Source organism: Limulus polyphemus, unplaced genomic scaffold (assembly GCF_000517525.1).
Source record: "Limulus polyphemus unplaced genomic scaffold, Limulus_polyphemus-2.1.2 Scaffold2483, whole genome shotgun sequence".
NCBI classification, from domain to species: Eukaryota; Metazoa; Arthropoda; class Merostomata; order Xiphosura; family Limulidae; genus Limulus; species Limulus polyphemus.
Window position 1 is genome coordinate 69811 of NW_013668093.1, and position 18329 is coordinate 88139.

Below are 18329 nucleotides of genomic sequence, written 5' to 3' on the forward strand. Positions count from 1 at the left end.
ATTTTTATAAACACACACTATAATTCACAGCGATTCACACACTTTACTTACAGTGCCTGCTGCTCGCTTGACTCAATTATCTCAATTCTTTCTCTTCAATCTATCTCTGGCTTATATATTAAAAAAAAGAGCGTCTAGCAAATGCTGGGACATTCGTGAGGTTGCCCGATAAGTCACGATCCTTCTAGAAACTCCAGTGCACATGCTCCCAGCGTCGCGTGAGTTCCACTGTTGTAATACAATGTTTAGACACTATTAGGGGTTCAACTTGGGTTAATATTCTTGTCAACAGTATTCATGGTTTTATTGAAATACATATTAGTTTTGATTTATAAAAACTTCTAATGCTAATGTACATAAGCAAATCTGGCGTTGATCTATCTTAGTATCACCATTATTTATAAAATTGTGACTAGAGTATGCTGATTCCAGACATTTAATTAGAAGGTTTCCTTTGTTCTATTTAATTATATGTGCATGGAGTCAGTCCTAAGGACCAATCTCATTTTGGAGAAGGAATGTTGACCATAATTCTGCATTTACTATCTTCACAAAATGTGGCACTCTTTTAGTAAAATGTACAAGCCTGCTCTAAACAAGAAATCAGATGTGTTACAAAAGTATTTGTACTCAAGATATGTCTGTAACTTGCTGACATCAGTCTAATTTAGACTCTAACAAGCTAGAGTGCAAGGTGATGTTCATGTGAACATCAAAAATACTTTTGTTCATTATACAGTTTGTATATTATATTTATTTAACCCCTAGAACCTCTAAGATGCATATCCACTTTTTTTTTTCAATTGTATCTGATATTTATTCTACTATGATGTACCACTAAATCAGCAATATAGAGTTAGATGAATAGTGATAACTCTGACACGAAATACATAATACCTTGTAGAATGGCACTCTGTAAAAGGTTGTGTCACATGCACTTTGACCCCTCCCATTCATATGGGGTTAAATACATGTAAACTTGATGATGCTGACCCCTTGACTGACTTGCACACTAAATATTGGCCTGTATGTTATGTAAACATTGGAAATGATTGGTTGATTTAAATTTTCTAAAACCATTTATTCTTCTGTGACAAGCAAATAACTTCTGGACAGAACTTGCTGACATGTTGCTGCTTATTGACCATCACCAATTTTTTTAAATAACTATTGTGTGATGTGTAAATCATTTCTTGATAGTTATGGCAGTTTGCTGAGCTTCTGTCATTTTACATTCTTAATTATTGGAAAATGATTTTTTTATTTGTTTAACTTCAACATATAGTAATCTAAGTTAATTTAGGTATATGAATAATACCTTTTGTTTATAATTAAACAACTGTCATTTACCCACAGTTTTACACTTGATATCCTTGGAACTTGTATATTTTTATTAACTTTGTTTAAAACTAAGAAATTTCCCAGTTTTGTATATTTGTAGTTAGTTTATGTAATTTTAAAGTTAAAAAGAAAAGTATTCCTTTAGGTTGGTATTTTATTTAAAATATTTGAAGATAGTATATTGAAATACTCGCACAAAAAACCAACTTACATATGTCTTTATTTTTTAAACAATTTATTTCAGCCCATTATAACACAATTGACCAACTTCTGAATATTCAAACATTTTCAATGCTGAGAACCTGGTTGCTTAGTGTCTGTAGAGACCATCAGGGGGCAGTAATAGAGAAACATTCATGTCCACATTTGGGTGAAGTACTTTCTGTTGAGATTTCTGGAAGCATTAAAGACTACTGTATACGAATTGTGGACCAGAGTGATCGAAGTATGGCTGAGTAAACTGTTTTTTACCTTTTAACTTTAGCATCAGTGGAAAGATTTTGTTTATGTGTTCAAGTGTATTCTTAAGTCTTTAAATTGATTATATGTAACTTATAGTATGATATTAATTAATAATGATTTGTATACGAAATGCAGTAAAAAATATGATGTTTAATAATAAAACTAAGTTTTATTTTTTTGTATCTGTTTTACTTTATCTGAATGTTTTTTTTTATGACAAACATTTTGTAAGTCCATTTGAATTACACTGATTTAATATATTGGAATTTTTAAAAACTATAGGAGTTGTTAATATTATTTTAGTGTTGTAAAGCATAATGGCTAGCTTTAATTCTCAAGGAAAAGTTACATCTTAAAAAATGGTTATCATTTCTATTATAAAAAAATGTCTAACTTATCTGTATAAGATATTCTAATGAGTTTGTAACAAGTCAGAGGAAAGATATTTTAATACTTATTGTTAATATAAAGTGTTTTCACTCACTCTATTTATATGTGCATAAGTTATCTTTCACTTGTAAACTTTCATACCAAGCTGCCACTAAGTGAATGTCATCTTTATCCCTGTTTGTTAACTTTCACACCAAGCAGCCACTAAGTGAATGTCATCTTTATCCCTGTTTGTTAACTTTCACACCAAGCAGCCACAAAGTGAATTTCATGTTTATCCCTGTTTGTTAACTTTCACACCAAGCTACCACTAAGTGAATGTCATCTTGTTAACTTTCACACCAAGCTGCCACCAAGTAAATGTCATCTTGTTAACATTCATGCCACGTTGCCACTAAGTGAATGTCATCTTGTTAACATTCATGCCACGTTGCCACTAAGTGAATGTCATATTGTTAACATTCATGCCACGCTGCCACTAAGTGAATGTCATATTGTTAACATTCATGCCACACTGCCACTAAGTGAATGTCATCTTGTTAATTTTCACACCATGCTGCCACTAAGTGACTGTCATCTTGTTAACATTCACACCATGCTGCTACTAAGTGAATGTCATCTTGTTAATTTTCACACCATGCTGCCACTAAGTGACTGTCATCTTGTTAACATTCTCACCATGCTGCTACTAAGTGAATGTCATCTTGTTAACTTTCACACCACACTGCCACTAAGTAAATGTCATCTTGTTAACTTTCACACCAAGCAGCCACTAAGTGAATTTCATCTTTATCCCTGTTTGTTAACTTTCACACTATGCTGCCACTGAGGAATGTAATCTTGTCAACTTTCACTCCAAGCAGCCACTAAGTGAATTTCATCTTTATCTCTGTTTGTTAACTTTACATCAAGTTGTCACTAAGTGAATGTCATCTTTATCCCAGCTTGTTAACTTTACATCAAGTTATCACTAATTGAATGTCATCTTTATCTCAGCTTGTTAACTTTACAACAAGCAGCCACTAAGTGAATGTGATTTTTATTTCAACTTGTTAACTTTCATACACAGCTGCCAGTTTTTATATTTTTGTTCCAGGAACATCTAAAAAATACCTCTTGCAACAAAAATCGTTCTTTTGTATCATTGCCATGGTTAGTAACCTAAACAGTCAACAATATTTAAACTTAAGTGATCATTTAGACTACTAACCACATAGATGATCACCACAATCTTACCGTAACAACCTTTTATATATGTCTCCATGTACTTGGACATATCAAACAATCCATCCCCTTCATTCTGTTATCAGTTTTTAAATTTTTATCATCCCTGTTTCAGTTCTGATTTCAATGTTTGTGCTTACGTTGTGGATATTTTATTGTTCTTGTTTACCAATATTGGTTTTAGAGCTTCTCTCGTGAGTGATTTTTACTTGTTATTTAGATATCCTTTTACTATTTTGGTTTTACACACATTTTTTAGGCCTTTTCATCCTACGTTCTTTGGAACTGTTGTTCACTTGTTATTGCTCTTTTGATCATTGTTTTCTATCAGTTGAACATTCGTTTCTTCTCCAAGCTTAATTCTCACCAATAAAAGTAATAAACTGTTTTTACCATCAACCATATTTCCCTTTCTTATCAGTTTTCACATCCAGACCTGGATAGGATTCCTTGTCTGGTACATTTCAAATTTTCTCAAAGATTTCGCATATTAATTTTTACATGATCCCGTAAATGTCATATTCCCTTATGCTCCTTCAAAATGTTTATTACTTAGGTTCACATTTCTTAGTATTGGTAACAAATCTGAGTAGCAGCATAGCAGAAAGATGGTGTTTAGATAACTAACATATATCTAGGTAGTGGATAGTAGAAAGATGGTGTTTAGATAACCAACATATATTTGGGTAGTGGATAGCAGAAAGATGGTGTTTAGATAACCAACATATATCTGGGTAGTGGATAGCAGAAAGATGGTGTTTAGATAACCAACATATATCTGGGTAGTGGATAGCAGAAAGATGGTGTTTAGATAACCAACATATATCTGGGTAGTGGATAGCAGAAATATGGTGTTTAGATAACCAACGTATATCTGTGTAGTGGATAGTAGATATATGGTGTTTAGATAATTGGTGAGAATTAAGTTTGGAGATAGAAAGAGTGTTCAACTGATATAAAAACAATGATCCAAAGAGCAATAACAAGAGTAAGGCCCAAAGAAGGAAGGATGAAAAGGTCTAAAATGTGTGTAAAACCAAAATAGTAAAAGAAGACATAAATGCCCCTTTAACTCTTACCATCCAAAGTGAGGAAAAAATCCAAAGATACTTGATGGAACTTAAAAACAAAAACATTATATCTGAACGTAGTTTGTTGTCTAAGCTTGTATATCATATAGTGATAAGATCCATAATATGTTCCAAGTTCTGTGTCATTCTTCTACACTTTCCAGTACTTTCGTAGGAGGTTCTTCTGACTTAACACCACTACACCAGTTATGCTTTTGGATAGAACAAGATTTTACACTTCCATTCTTATGTGTCTCTGTCCCTATCATGTGGTGTTTCTTGAGACCAGTGATTCATTCTCTGTCCCCATCATGTGGTGTTTCTTGAGACCAGTGATTCATTCTCTGTCACCATCATGTGGTATTTCCTGAGACCAGTGATCACTTTTCTTTCCCCATCATGTGGTGTTTATTGAGACCAGTGATCTCTTCTTTGTCCCCCATTATGTGGTGTTTCTTGAGACCAATGATTCATTTCCTGTACCCATCATGTGGTTTCTTGAGACCAGTGATTCATTCTCTGTCCCCATCATGTGGTATTTCCTGAGACCAGTGATCCATTCCCTGTCCTCATTATATGGTATTTCCTGAGACCAGTGATCTATTCTCTGTCCCATCATATGGTGTTTCTTGAAACCAGTGATCAATTCTCTGTCTCCATTATGTGGTGTTTCTTGAGATCAGTGATCCATTCTCTGTCCTCATCATGTGGTGTTTCTTGTGACCATTGTCTCTACCATTTTTTTATATTGAGGCTTCTGAACAGCTTTCTTTCTAGGTTATTTGTACAAGGCATGATAATGGTCAAACACATCTTCTGATGAATAATGTTATATATGTGTTCCTTGTCGCTTTTGAAACCATCTTTTTGATGAGAGTATAATTAACAATGACATAACCAAGTTTAATGTTTAACAATGACAGGAACAAGTTTAATGTTTAACAATGACAGGACCAAGTTTAATGTTTAACAATGAAAGGACCAAGTTTCATGTTTAACAATGACAGGACCAAATTTAATGTTTATCAATGACAGGACCAAGTGTAATGTTTAACAGTGACAGGACCTAGTTTAATGTTTAACAATGACAGGACCAAATTTAATGTTTAACAATGAAAGGACCAAATTTAATGTTTAACAATGACAGGACCTAGTTTAATGTTTAACAGTGACAGGACCTAGTTTAATGTTTAACAATGACAGGACCTAGTTTAATATTTTATATATATTTTTACTTTAATGAGCTTTTCATTTTTTTGTTTTATTGATACATGTACACTGGTATGGTATTTTTAAAATGTTTATAGAAATTTTTCAATGAACCTAAGAACTTTTTACACATTAGAACAAAAATCGTATTTCAGATTAAGTCATTTTTCTAATTGGACAATTGCACTTAGGAAATTATTAAATGCAAATGTTTTGACAAAACTTAAATATTTTTCTTTATATCAGATCCCCAAGATCCAGAGAATGTTGATATTCAAAAAGCTGTAAGTCTAAATACCCATTGATAGATCAATTTGTTTTGTGGAAGTGTATGTATGTGTTAACGTTCCTAATGTTTTCTTTATTTTGACCTATATCTTGTTAAGTTTCCAATGAGTCGCTCAATAAAGAAAGTGGATAAATAAAAATGTATTTAGAAATACAAAATTAATTCTCTTTTTACATCATGCTCGTTAGTTAGATCTTATTTCTTTAATTTTTTATGATTTTATGTCTTACAATGAACATTTGCATCACGCTAGAACAAAATCTGGAAATGAGTCCTGAACTGAATTTATTTAGTATAACCATTATTTTTACCATTTTCACATCTGCCAGTATCATGAATATAACTAAACTTGACCAGCTGTAGTTGGTTTAACAATACTTATTATCTGACTCATTCATTCTACCCACTCACCACTTCAGTGATAAAAATATTGTAAGTGAAAAGAAATAAATAGCGTGGTAATAAGTAACTTTTCTCTATAAGCCACTAGCAGTGTTACCTGGCATTGCCCAGGTTTTTGAAAAAAAAAAAAACCTACTCTCTCTCTGTTTCCCCTTTCCATATTACGATAGGTGAAAAGTAACTTGTAAATTTATGAAAAGAACTACAACAACTTTTGTTTGATTTTTGAAAATATCCCACGAACCTGTTTTAAATCAGGGCTAGGATATGAACGATGGTTTTTGTTTTTCCTTCACTGGCAAGGATAAATAGGCCCTTATGAGTACCTGTTCTAGTGAACACGATATTCCTAGCTCTACTTCCCCCATCCCCCCTCAAATATTAAAATTCCAAACGGAAATATATATATATGTAATATTATGTTGAATTTGCTGTCATGTAAATTTAATATATTTTAACACTGATGTATGAAATATTCTACAAACAAAATTCAATATTGTACTATTGCATATCTGCTTGTTTGTTAATTTTGGGTATAAATTCTTTCCGAGGAACTTCAGCGATACAAGTCCTTTCTTAATTAAAACTAGTTTATTTATTCTTGATACAACTTTGTAATACACAGAATTTCCACAGTCACTTTAAACTTAACAACCTGTATAACACACGCTATAAATCACAGTGATTCATACACTTTACTTACAGTGTGTACTGGTTGCCTGACTCAATTATCTATCTCTTCAATCCATGTATACCTCTTGAATTGTGCTGGTTTTTCTTGCCAGCCTTATATAGTAAAAAATAGGGTGCCTCGAACAAACTAGAGTTGCCAGTAAAATTCACGATCCTTCGAGAAACCCCAGCGTGCATTCTCCTAGAGTCACGTGACTTCCACTGTCGTAACAGTACTTTATAATGTATCAAAATAAAAAAAATTCAATTCCGGGTATTGAATCACCGGGAGAAAAAAAGAAGAATAAAATACATTAGCTGATTTGACTATAATCTGTTCTTACACAGTAGGTATTGTAATGTAAGCCTTACTATTTTCATGTAGCCTATTTTATGGTAGCATGATTTTAATTTATAGGCTAGGTCTACTGTGTGCTTTTTCACCCATAATGTTCTAATTCTGCATACATTTCTTTTGTGTGTGAGTTTAAATATATGATCTATTAGTAGATATATAGTTAATGATCTATAACTAAATAGGCCAATAATGCTATATTCTAAATTAAATGTTAACTCAAACCTACCAAAAAAATGTTAAGTTTGCGTAGAATTTATTCGTGTAACATATATATGTGAACGATAAAATTACCGGTTTGGTAGCAGACGATAGATAAGTATATCAGCAAAAACTTTTCATTTTGTGCACCTTCACGTGAGGCAAATCTGACCTGTGCAGTGAACGAGGTGGTGAAACAAGCAAGCGAACAAACAGAGAGATTTTGAGTTTTATATATAGATAAGGTAGATTTCAAAGATAATTTTTTTGATAAACTAGTTGTTTTATTGGAGTTGTGAACATACTGAAATATGGTTGTATAATGCATGTAATTTTTATTTTTAACAATGGTTATGCTATTCATCAAGTTTTTCTCTTGTTTAGATTTCTCAGTAGTATTGAGTAAAGCATTAAAGTTTGTATTCAACATAATGAAACTCAAGTTTCTTTGAAGGAAGTTTTCAGTCTTACCAAACATATCACACACAACACCCTTGTCTCACTTCTTAGTTCATGGTTGTCCACAACACCCTTGTCTCACTTCTTAGTTCATGGTTGTCTATAGTACCCTTGTCCCACTTCTTAGTCCATGGTTGGCCATAGCACCCTTGTCTCACTTCCTAGTCCGTACCATGGACTAGGAATTGAGACAAGGGTGTTGTGGACAACTATGGACTAGGAAGTGAGACAAAGTGTAAACTATGGACTAAGAAGTGAGAAAAGGGTGTTGTGGACAACAAAGTGAGACAAGGGTGTTGTAGGCAACAAATTGTTACATAACAATGAGAGATTTAAGTTTTCAATAATGATAGTTGACACACATACATTTTATATGTTCTAAAACTGCGTGTATTATAAATGCCTTTACTTTGTTACTCGGTCACTAGCACAAAAGCATATAGAGTACCTTTATTCTACTTCCATACAGGATGTCCAAAATACTTCACGCCCAAATCTAAGTATCATGTTACAGTTTGTTTTTTAATGACAAAATATTAATTTTCTGATACACTAAGATCAAAGAAAATTATTACATGAAAACACTAACATCTTCTGTATCTTTGTCAGTCTTAAAGCTATACATTCGGGTATTCTACATGTTAATTTATGAGCCATATCTGGTAACTTTTATCTTCTAGAAACCCCCAAAAAAACAGTCATGCTACAATAGGATATTGTGGACAACAATGGACTAGGAAGTGAGACAAGGGTGTTGTGTACAACTATGGACAAAGAACTGAGACAAGGGTGTTGTGGACAACCATGGACCAGGAATTGAGACAAGGGTGTTGTGGACAACTATGGACAAAGATGTGAGACAAGGGTGTTGTGGACAACTATGGACAAAGATGTGAGACATGGTGTATACAAAATGAAAATACATCTTACAGTCATCAAACTGTAACTATTAAAAACATAGGAAGAATTTAAATATGATAAAACCTATCTGTAGTATGATTATTTGCTCTTCTAGTGCCTGGTAGAGGCAGTGTCTCTTCTGGATATATTGTGTCAAGCAGATTCGTCTCTGGTCCTGTCAGTTGTTCCAACCATCAGGAGAATTTATGACCGGCTGTATGCACAGGGCACCACTCTGGTTAATCTTGGAAATGTTTCAGTTTTATGTTCTGTGGTTCAGTTCTTCCTACATCACAGTAAGTGGAAAATGTAAATTCACAATGAAACAACAGTTTAGAAGTTGTGTCAACTTTAGATGTGACATTTCATTTAATATATAACTGATGGAAAAAATAGTTTTGTTTATCCACGTGGTTTACAAGTTTTGAAAAAAACATCTTACATGAGCAAGCAATTGTATCTTTTTTAATTCATATTTAGGGTAATGATGGTTGAGTTCATTCATATACATGGAGTCTTAAAATTCAGAAGTGTAAAAGTTTAGGTACTGATCCAACTGCAACAATCTACTTGCACTTGTTACAAAACTTATAGTATGGAAAGTAAATGTGGATAGAATTCTCAGTCATTAAAGCAACACAACTTTTTCAGGCAGCCAAGAAGCTTTTCTTTTAATTGCATTGTTAATAATAAAGAATATTTTTGAACTTGTCAACAATATTTGTAACAGGTCAATTGTAGTATGTAATAATATGTTCGCTATATGTATTTATCACTGATCATACTTCTCGTTAGGTTCTGCTATAATTCACAAATTGGATGACGTTTATGTCTTCTTGTTCCGTGACCTTCTTCCTCATATTTGTAAAGACAGCTTTACCGCTTGTGAAATGGTTTTTCTCATTGAGAACAATTTATCTCAGCTCTGCTACCAGACAAGTATCCTAGAAAAGTTCTTCCCTAACATTCTGAAGGTTCGTTTGTGTTAAAAACTCAGGACAGAATAGATTTACGTTATTATTTCACTACTTTAATATTGATTTTGAATATTATATCTATGGTGGTACTTTAATATTGTATTTATGTTGGTACTTTAATATTGAATTTAATATTATATTTATGGAGAAACTTTAATATTGAATTTGATATTATATTTATGTTGGTACTTTAATATTGAATTTGAATATTATATTTATGTTGGTACTTTTATATTGAATTTAATACTATATTTATGTTGATACTTTAATATTGAATTTCATATTATATTTATGTTGGTACTTTAATATTTAATTTAATATTATATTTATGTTTGTACTTTAATATTGAATTTAATATTATATTTATGTTGGTACTTTAATATTGAATGTAATATTATATTTATGTTGGTACTTTAATATTGAATGTAATATTATATTTATGTTGGTGCTTTAATATTGAATTTAATATTATATTTATGTTGGTACTTTAATATTGAACTTTAATATTGAATTTGATATTATATTTATGTTGGTACTTTAATATTGAATTTAATATTATATTTATGGTGATACTTTAATATTGAATTTAATATTATATTTATGGTGGTACTTTAATATTGAATTTAATATTATATTTATGTTGGTACTTTAATATTGATTTTGAATATTATATCTATGGTGATACTTTAATATTGTATTTATGTTTGTACTTTAATATTGAATTTCATATTATATTTATGTTGGTACTTTAATATTGTATTTATGTTTGTACTTTAATATTGAATGTAATATTATATTTATGGTGATATTTTAATATTGAATTTAATATTATATTTATGTTTGTACTTTAATATTGAATTTAATATTATATTTATGTTGGTACTTTAATATTGAATGTAATATTATATTTATGGTGATATTTTAATATTGAATTTGATATTATATTTATGTTGGTACTCTAATATTGAATGTAATATTATATTTATGTTGGTACTTTGATATTGAATTTGAATATTATATTTATGTTGGTACTTTAATATTGAATGTAATATTATATTTATGGTGATATTCTAATATTGAATTTGATATTATATTTATGTTGGTACTCTAATATTGAATGTAATATTATATTTATGTTGGTACTTTAATATTGAATTTGAATATTATATCTATCTTGGTACTTTGATATTGAATTTAATATTATATTTATGGTGATACTTTACTATTGAATTTGAATATTATATCTATCTTGGTACTTTAATATTGAATTTGAATATTATATTTATGTTGGTACTTTAATATTGAATTTAATATTGTATTTATGGTGGTACTTTAATATTGAATTTAATATTATATTTATGTTGGTACTTTAATATTGAATTTAATATTATATTTATGGTGATATTTTAATATTGAATTTAATATTATATTTATGTTGGTACTTTAATATTGAATGTAATATTATATTTATGGTGATATTTTAATATTGAATTTGAATATTATATTTATGTTGGTACTTTAATATTGAATTTAATATTATATTTATGGTGATACTTTAATATTGAACTTTGTATCTGAAAAACTGCTCTATTAAAATATAAACAAAAAATTTTAATCTAATCATAAAAGTATTAAATATAATAGTTATTCTCTTTGTAACTTCAGTAAATTCCTTAGAACAGTAAAGTTTTAAAATTGCATTTAAAATATGAGTATTTTCAATTTTGGAAAATGCTGGAAACATGTTTAGGAAACATATTTCTGATATGGTACATTACCTCCGTTCACATAAATAGCTATTCTAATTTAGTGCGCTCGACTCGCAATCTGCGGGTTGCGGGTTCAAATCCCCGTCATACCAAACATGCTCGCCCTTTCAGCCATGGGGGCATTATAATGTGACAGTCAACCCCACTATACGTTCGTAAAAGAGTAGCCCAAGAGTTGGGGTGGGTGGTGATGACTAACTGCCTTCCCTCTAGTCTTACACTGTTAAATTAGGGATGGCTAGCACAGATAACTCTCTTGTAGCTTTGCGTGAAATTCAAAACAAACAAACAAACTAATTTAGTGCTGCCCTCGATATCTTTTATGCATGTCACAAGCCTTCTGCCTCCCTTACATTGGAAATAACTCATTCCAATGTGTGTCTCATGCAAATCATCATGCATCAGCCCTCCACCAATGAGAGTACCACACACTCTTGTTATGCATGTAACTCCCAAATTCATAGTTGTATTTTTCTATAATTGATTTCACAATATTGTTTTTTTTCCTCTTCACTTGGTTTGTGTGGAACTCTTAAGCCAGGGTCCACACAAACTTATCCCAATATTGTTCGGTTAAGTATTTCTTTTTAGAGCTTAGTGATGTTTTTTTATGTATTGTTCAGTTAGGCTTTTTAAATGTTTATTTTCGTTTTATTGATAGTTCTACTTCCACATTAATTGTTAATTATGTTAAATATATTGTTCAATTAGGCTTAATAAGTGTCTGTTGATTTTGGTTTCCCCGTGGTTTATTAATATTTAGGTGATCTTTTTTTCAACACAGAACATCACATCCATATGTTTATTTCACTACGCTTCGGACACTTTTGAAGGATACTTCTTTTCCTCCTTCACACCAGTCCCTCCACCTATTCAGTGTGGGATTTTAGCTAATTATGTGAGTGAAGGCAATGTACCATATCGGAAGTTATAATTTTCCTATACTAAAAATATATTTCCAATAGGTACTTACCTCCTGTCACACTTCCCACCCTTCCTCCCCACTGAAAACTGGTGCTTCCATTTCTGCTAAAACTCGAAGTGATAGTCTGGTAGGATGGAATAAAGGGAGTCACATGCGTAATGAGAATGTATGGCACTCTCATGGTGGAGGATTGTCGCATGATGATTTGCATGAGAGACACATTCGAATGAGCCATTTTCAATGGAAGGGAGGCAGAAGGCTTGTGGCATGCATATTTTTTTTTCATATAGAGGGCAGCACTGAACAAGAATAGCTATTTATGTGGGAGGTAAGTACCTATCGGAAATACATTTTCAGTACAGGAAAATTATAACTTTCTATATTCTAAGTTTAATTTTTTCTTTCAATATAAAACATGGAAAAACTGAGTAGTGCTTGCTGTAGTAAGAGCTGTATCAATTTCCATGGTTGAGTGATCAAATATTGTTTAAACTGATGGTGCACTTGGATTTGTAATAATCAGTTTTCAAGTTTAAAGAATTGCAAGTGATTGCGACATTAAGTGAGATGTTAATGTCTTCTTTTAATGAAGTTCATGCACACATTTATAACAAAACCTAAGGGTAATTTGTTTTTACCTGTGTATTGTGTGATGTATTTCAGAAAACTAGATTTTTTATCATGTAATCAGAATTTTTTGAAAAATTGAATAAATTATAAGAAGATGGGTGTGTTAAACAAATTGGATTAGACCATGATTGTACATAAAGACCCAGCTCTTGTATCAAGGTTAAAAGTTTGGAATTTGTAACTAAAATATCGTAGAGATAGTTCTTTGTTTTTTTTTTATATTTTAGCCCACATTACAAGTCTAAAAGGTTTGCTTGTTGGATCACCAATTCTTGGTAATCAGTAGGTTGATTTAAGAAAGTAATATATGGTTTTAAAATCAATAGATAATATAGTGCTTACCCTTAATTCTGATATGTATTAGCTTAACTAAAACTGATGGAAAATTACACTTTACAAAATTAATTCATTTCACACTATAACAGTTATCAACAATTTGCTAGTATAAATAGTGTCTCAATCATTACAACATCTGTTATGTTCCAGCTATCCTGAATACTGGTATTGGGTGAAAGGTCACCGGATATAACAAGTGTAGTGTGGCTTCTTCATTATTTTCTCTCAGAAGTTCTTATTAATAACTGTCCAGGTTTCAGAAAACTATAACTTTTGATCACCATATTTTCTTAAGATTATTCTTTCAGTACTTATTTATACTCTTTATTACAATTTAGTGTTCTAGAACTTATAAAGTAATAAACCCTTCATTTTAGAAATGTTACTCACCTCATGCTACTGCTGAAAAGATTTTGTGCAAATATCGAGCATTTGAATGAAACCCCTACACATCATAATGTGTATTGCTGCACATCCTCCATACACAGATAATATATAAATAGGAAACTGTCACATCCTCCATACACAGATCTCCCCATGTGTTTTTAAAAAATCATTCTTTTTCTTGACACAGTAGTGTTCAGTCGTGTTATTTTTTCATTTTTGTGCTTATTGTTTTTGAACTTTTCATTAACATCTGAAATGTTATCTTTCTTACCATCATTATATTGATTTCAAGAAAGAAAAATTCAAATTGTAATTAATTTTATTTAGATTTTCTTTTATGAATTATTAACTTTTCTCATGTTACTTTGATTTCTTCTCTTAATCAAACTATAAGATTTTTGGACACATGCTCCAGTGTCTGTGATATGCTTTCTTTGATGGAATATTCCTCATTATAATTAACTCAGTGTTTGGGTTTTTGGCAGAAGCCAATAATTAACCTCAGTTTCATTACTATGTAAATAGCCAAGGCTTAAGTACCACAGACATACCAGACCTTACAAAAAAAAAAAGAAAAGAAAGACAAACAAATTAGAAATCAAAATAATGTTAACAATTTCCAGTTTTGTGGATTTTATTGAATCCTACTTCTCATATCCAAATTCTTTTTAATAGGTTTTTCTTAATTTCCTTCATTAGTAACTGATACTGGTCGTTGTTTCTGCCATTTTACATCACTTGGTTGTTTCTTTCCTACATTTTTCATCTTGGACCCAAGTCTTATGGCCTCCTGATTCTGTAACTTCTGCTGAGCTTGCCTTGTCTTTGGATTACTTTGACCATCTTTTTCCATTATGTGTATTTGCTTCTGATTCTTCTATCCCTGATGAAGATCAGGTAATGCCCACCTTTCTCCTTTGCTTTGCTAATTTAAATATTGGACATTTTCTTTCTTTTACTCTATATGATTTTGCTGATTCTTGGTCAAGTTTCTTGCGTACACCTAGTGTTATATGATTTATTTTCCCTCACCTGATTGTTACTGACTTTCAATTGCCACATTCTTCTATGTGTCCTGTGGCTGAAACTATTCTCTTCTAATGCTTTTATTACTTAAATCTCTTCCTCCAGAATGAATATTTTTCTTCTCCCACTTTGACTATTTTATCTTCAGTCTGCTTGTCTGTCTTTTTCTTACTTGACTTCTTAACTTGGTGTCTCCTTTACTCTTTCCTTCTGAGGCTCTGCATTGCTACATTGACAGCTTAACTAGGGAAGGTCACACTAACCTGTTCATCATTTGCCCCATTTTATTCTTTAGCTGTTACCCAGTTCATTTACTTCATTATTTATAGTTTTGCTTTAGTGAGATATCATATTTTTTTTAGTTTCATCTCAAGGAATTCCATTTGGCACCCTTTCTTCATTCAGTAGGTTTTGAAGAGTTCCTCATCCTGTGGCCCCTTCCAGATGTCTCTCCCTCCCAAGAGGTTAGCCATCACAGGGCTTAGTGATCAGTTATTCTGGAACCACCCCTCATCCTGTGGCCACTTCCAGATGTCTCCCCCTCCCAAGAGGTTAGCCATCTCAAGGCTTAGTGATCAGTTATTCCTGGAACCACTCCTCAGATTTAGTCACTTACTTTTGTCCACTTGTGGACTCACTTTGCAGGAAACCCTTGGGCCACACAGGTTTTCTTTGTCTTTCAGGGCTCACACCCATTTGTTTTCACCTCAATTCTGATGGCTTTAAATGGAGAATGAACTCTTTGTTTCTGTATTTCTCTACTATATAGACAGTTGGCATCTCATAGCCCTGTCTTGGGAGGCAAAATTAGTTGAGACCTTCCTTTTTCAAGTATATGCTTGTTTGGGTTAGCTGGTAATGCTCCTAAATCATTATTGACTGAGATACAGATCTGTTTGGGAGCCTTTTATCACCTTGGTTGCTGTGTGGGATCAACCTTTTTTTTTTAATTCCTGAGAGATGCGGAGCTTCTGGTTTTCTAGGCCTTCGCGTCTCATTTTCTTCCTATGTGTGGAGTCTGTCTTTTTGGGGGACTCTTTTCTCTCTCATGTCGCTCTTTCCTCTGGATGTGTCTGGTCTTGGTCTCCTGAAGAGCAGTCTTTCTAAATTAATGTCTTTCAAATGTAGGCATGTCTTTGGGCCTACCAATGTGTTTTGTTACAACTGCCTGGAAAACCTATTTTGATCGATTTTAACAACTCCACTATCATTCCTTTTATCAACAAACAACGAGGGACATCTTGGGACATCTGCTTTCTTGTTCTTGAGATCTGCTTTTGGGCTTACAACAACATCTGATTGTTGTTCTTCCATTTTCTGGAAGCTTTGAATTTAGTGACCATTCGACTGTCTCACCCAGACCAAATATTACATCTCCTGGTGTTTCTATTGATTTGTTCTCACTTTGAGATACCTGTTGTTGATGCATTTGTAACAGCCTTTCACTTTTATCTCCAGTCCCAAATCCCATAAACCTGGTGGTATTCCCTCTGAGTCTGGATTTGTCCTCTTTCTCTGTATGCCTGTTCTCCTCTTTAGCTTATTCCTGGAGGCTGCTTTTAATTCACAGCACATATTATCAGATTCTTATTATTGCCTCTCTGTAGCTATCTTAATCATGGTTTTCACTCCTTTGCCTCTTAGTGGTCCCTTTTTATGTCAGCATCAAACCTCCGTGTTTCCACTATGATGTTTCATGTGTGACTATTTCTTGGTTTCTTACAACATGACAGGTTTTTCTCATAAAGTAGTCTATTTTTCCTCCTTACTCTTGTTGATCATTCACTCTTGCAATTTATCACCACAACTTGATAATTTATCAAAGCTAGTCCATTTGCCATCCCTCTAGGCTGTCTGACTGTTCCTTATCTCACATATATTTTTAACTGACTTTTGAGGGAGGTCTGTCTGTTTCTACAATTACCAGTTGCAGAGTGGCTTTGTTGATTACCATACATCTTTTCATTTGCCAGTTCTTATGGACCTTTCTGAGTCCTTCTGTTTAGTCATCCTCCTTATCCAGTTTCTTTTCCAGACTGAGATCTCTGTTTATTTCTTAGGGTTCTGATATCTCCTCCATTCAAACTTTTATTTTTTCTCCATGCCAGACATATTTTTTATCGCTTATAGGAGGCATCACTCATAGTTTTACTTTGGATGCCTCCTGAATTCTCTACCACAGGAACAGGTAAATTTTATTCCAAGACCACCCCTTCCTTTCCTACACTAGTCTGCTCAGGAAGGTTATTCAGATGTGTTCTCTGATCACCCTCCTACTTTCTTCTCTGTACAATCGTTCAGATACCAGTCATATTCTTTGTCCTTTTCTCTCAAATGGCTTATTTTTGAGGATATCAAATCATTGTTTTTTGCTATTGTTACGTTTCTGGTCGTTTGTTAATTTCCCGTAAAAATTCCTTCCTAAGAACTACAGCGATACAAGTCCTTTCTTAAATAAAACTAATTTATTTTTTCTCAATACAACTTTGCAATACACTTAATTCCCACAGTCACATTAACTTAAACACACACTAGAATTCACAACGATTCACACACATTACTTACGGTTTGACTAGATTATCTGTCTCTATATCTCTCTGTCTGCAGTTATTCTCTGTGCCGTCACTTCTTGCTGGTCATATATATACAAAATAGAGAGCATGTGGCAAACACTCGAGCCTTCACAAACGTTCTAGATACTCATTATGTGTTACCAGCGTCACGAGAATTCCGCTGTCGTAACACTGCCCCTTCCTTAGTATTGTTCATCCCGAATAATAGCCACTTAAATTAAACCAATAGATAATTAACAATAACTTAATTAAATGTACAGAATTTACAAACACAAAATTAAAATTCAACAAAGTCTCTTGATTTTATGGGACGTATCTTCTTCCATACTGGTATCTGTCTCGTTGGCTTCTGCTTCACATGAGGTTTATCTGCTCCATCGGGAATTGTCCTATTATCGGTAATAGTCACATCAGTGGAAGTAACTTCATGAAGGGCTTCACTATTTCCCTTCTCAAAACCAGGTAGAATTTCTTCTTCGACAGTGGCTTTTTCAGGTGACACGTTTTCAGCAGCATCATATGTTTTATTGTTTACTTCGTTCCAATTGAAATGTCCTGGACCATGATAACGCTAAAGCTTGTTGGCATGCACCACCTTTAGCTTACCTCGCCGACCACATATTATTCGGAAAGTCACGTCTGAGAGACGATCCACTATATCATATGGGCCTTCCCATGGAGAAGACAACTTAGGAGACTTCCCTTTGGTCCTCCTGGGATTATACAACCACA

General features: G+C 32.6%; 1 protein-coding gene across 5 annotated transcripts in view; it reads left to right on the plus strand.

Annotated features, from left to right (window-relative positions):
* LOC106467083 (AP-5 complex subunit zeta-1-like) overlaps positions 1–18329 on the plus strand; it is an 89469-nt gene that overhangs the window by 24245 nt on the left and 46895 nt on the right. For all 5 annotated transcript variants that reach the window (XR_002612349.1, XR_002612350.1, XM_022395204.1 and 2 more), the window contains exons 6-9: positions 1586–1786; positions 5943–5980; positions 9090–9270; positions 9770–9948. Coding sequence is in view for 3 of the 5 variants with exons in the window: in XM_022395204.1 (XP_022250912.1) it covers positions 1586–1786; positions 5943–5980; positions 9090–9270; positions 9770–9948 (599 nt within the window). In the remaining 2 variants the exon portion in view is untranslated. The remainder of the gene's footprint in view (positions 1–1585; positions 1787–5942; positions 5981–9089; positions 9271–9769; positions 9949–18329) is intronic.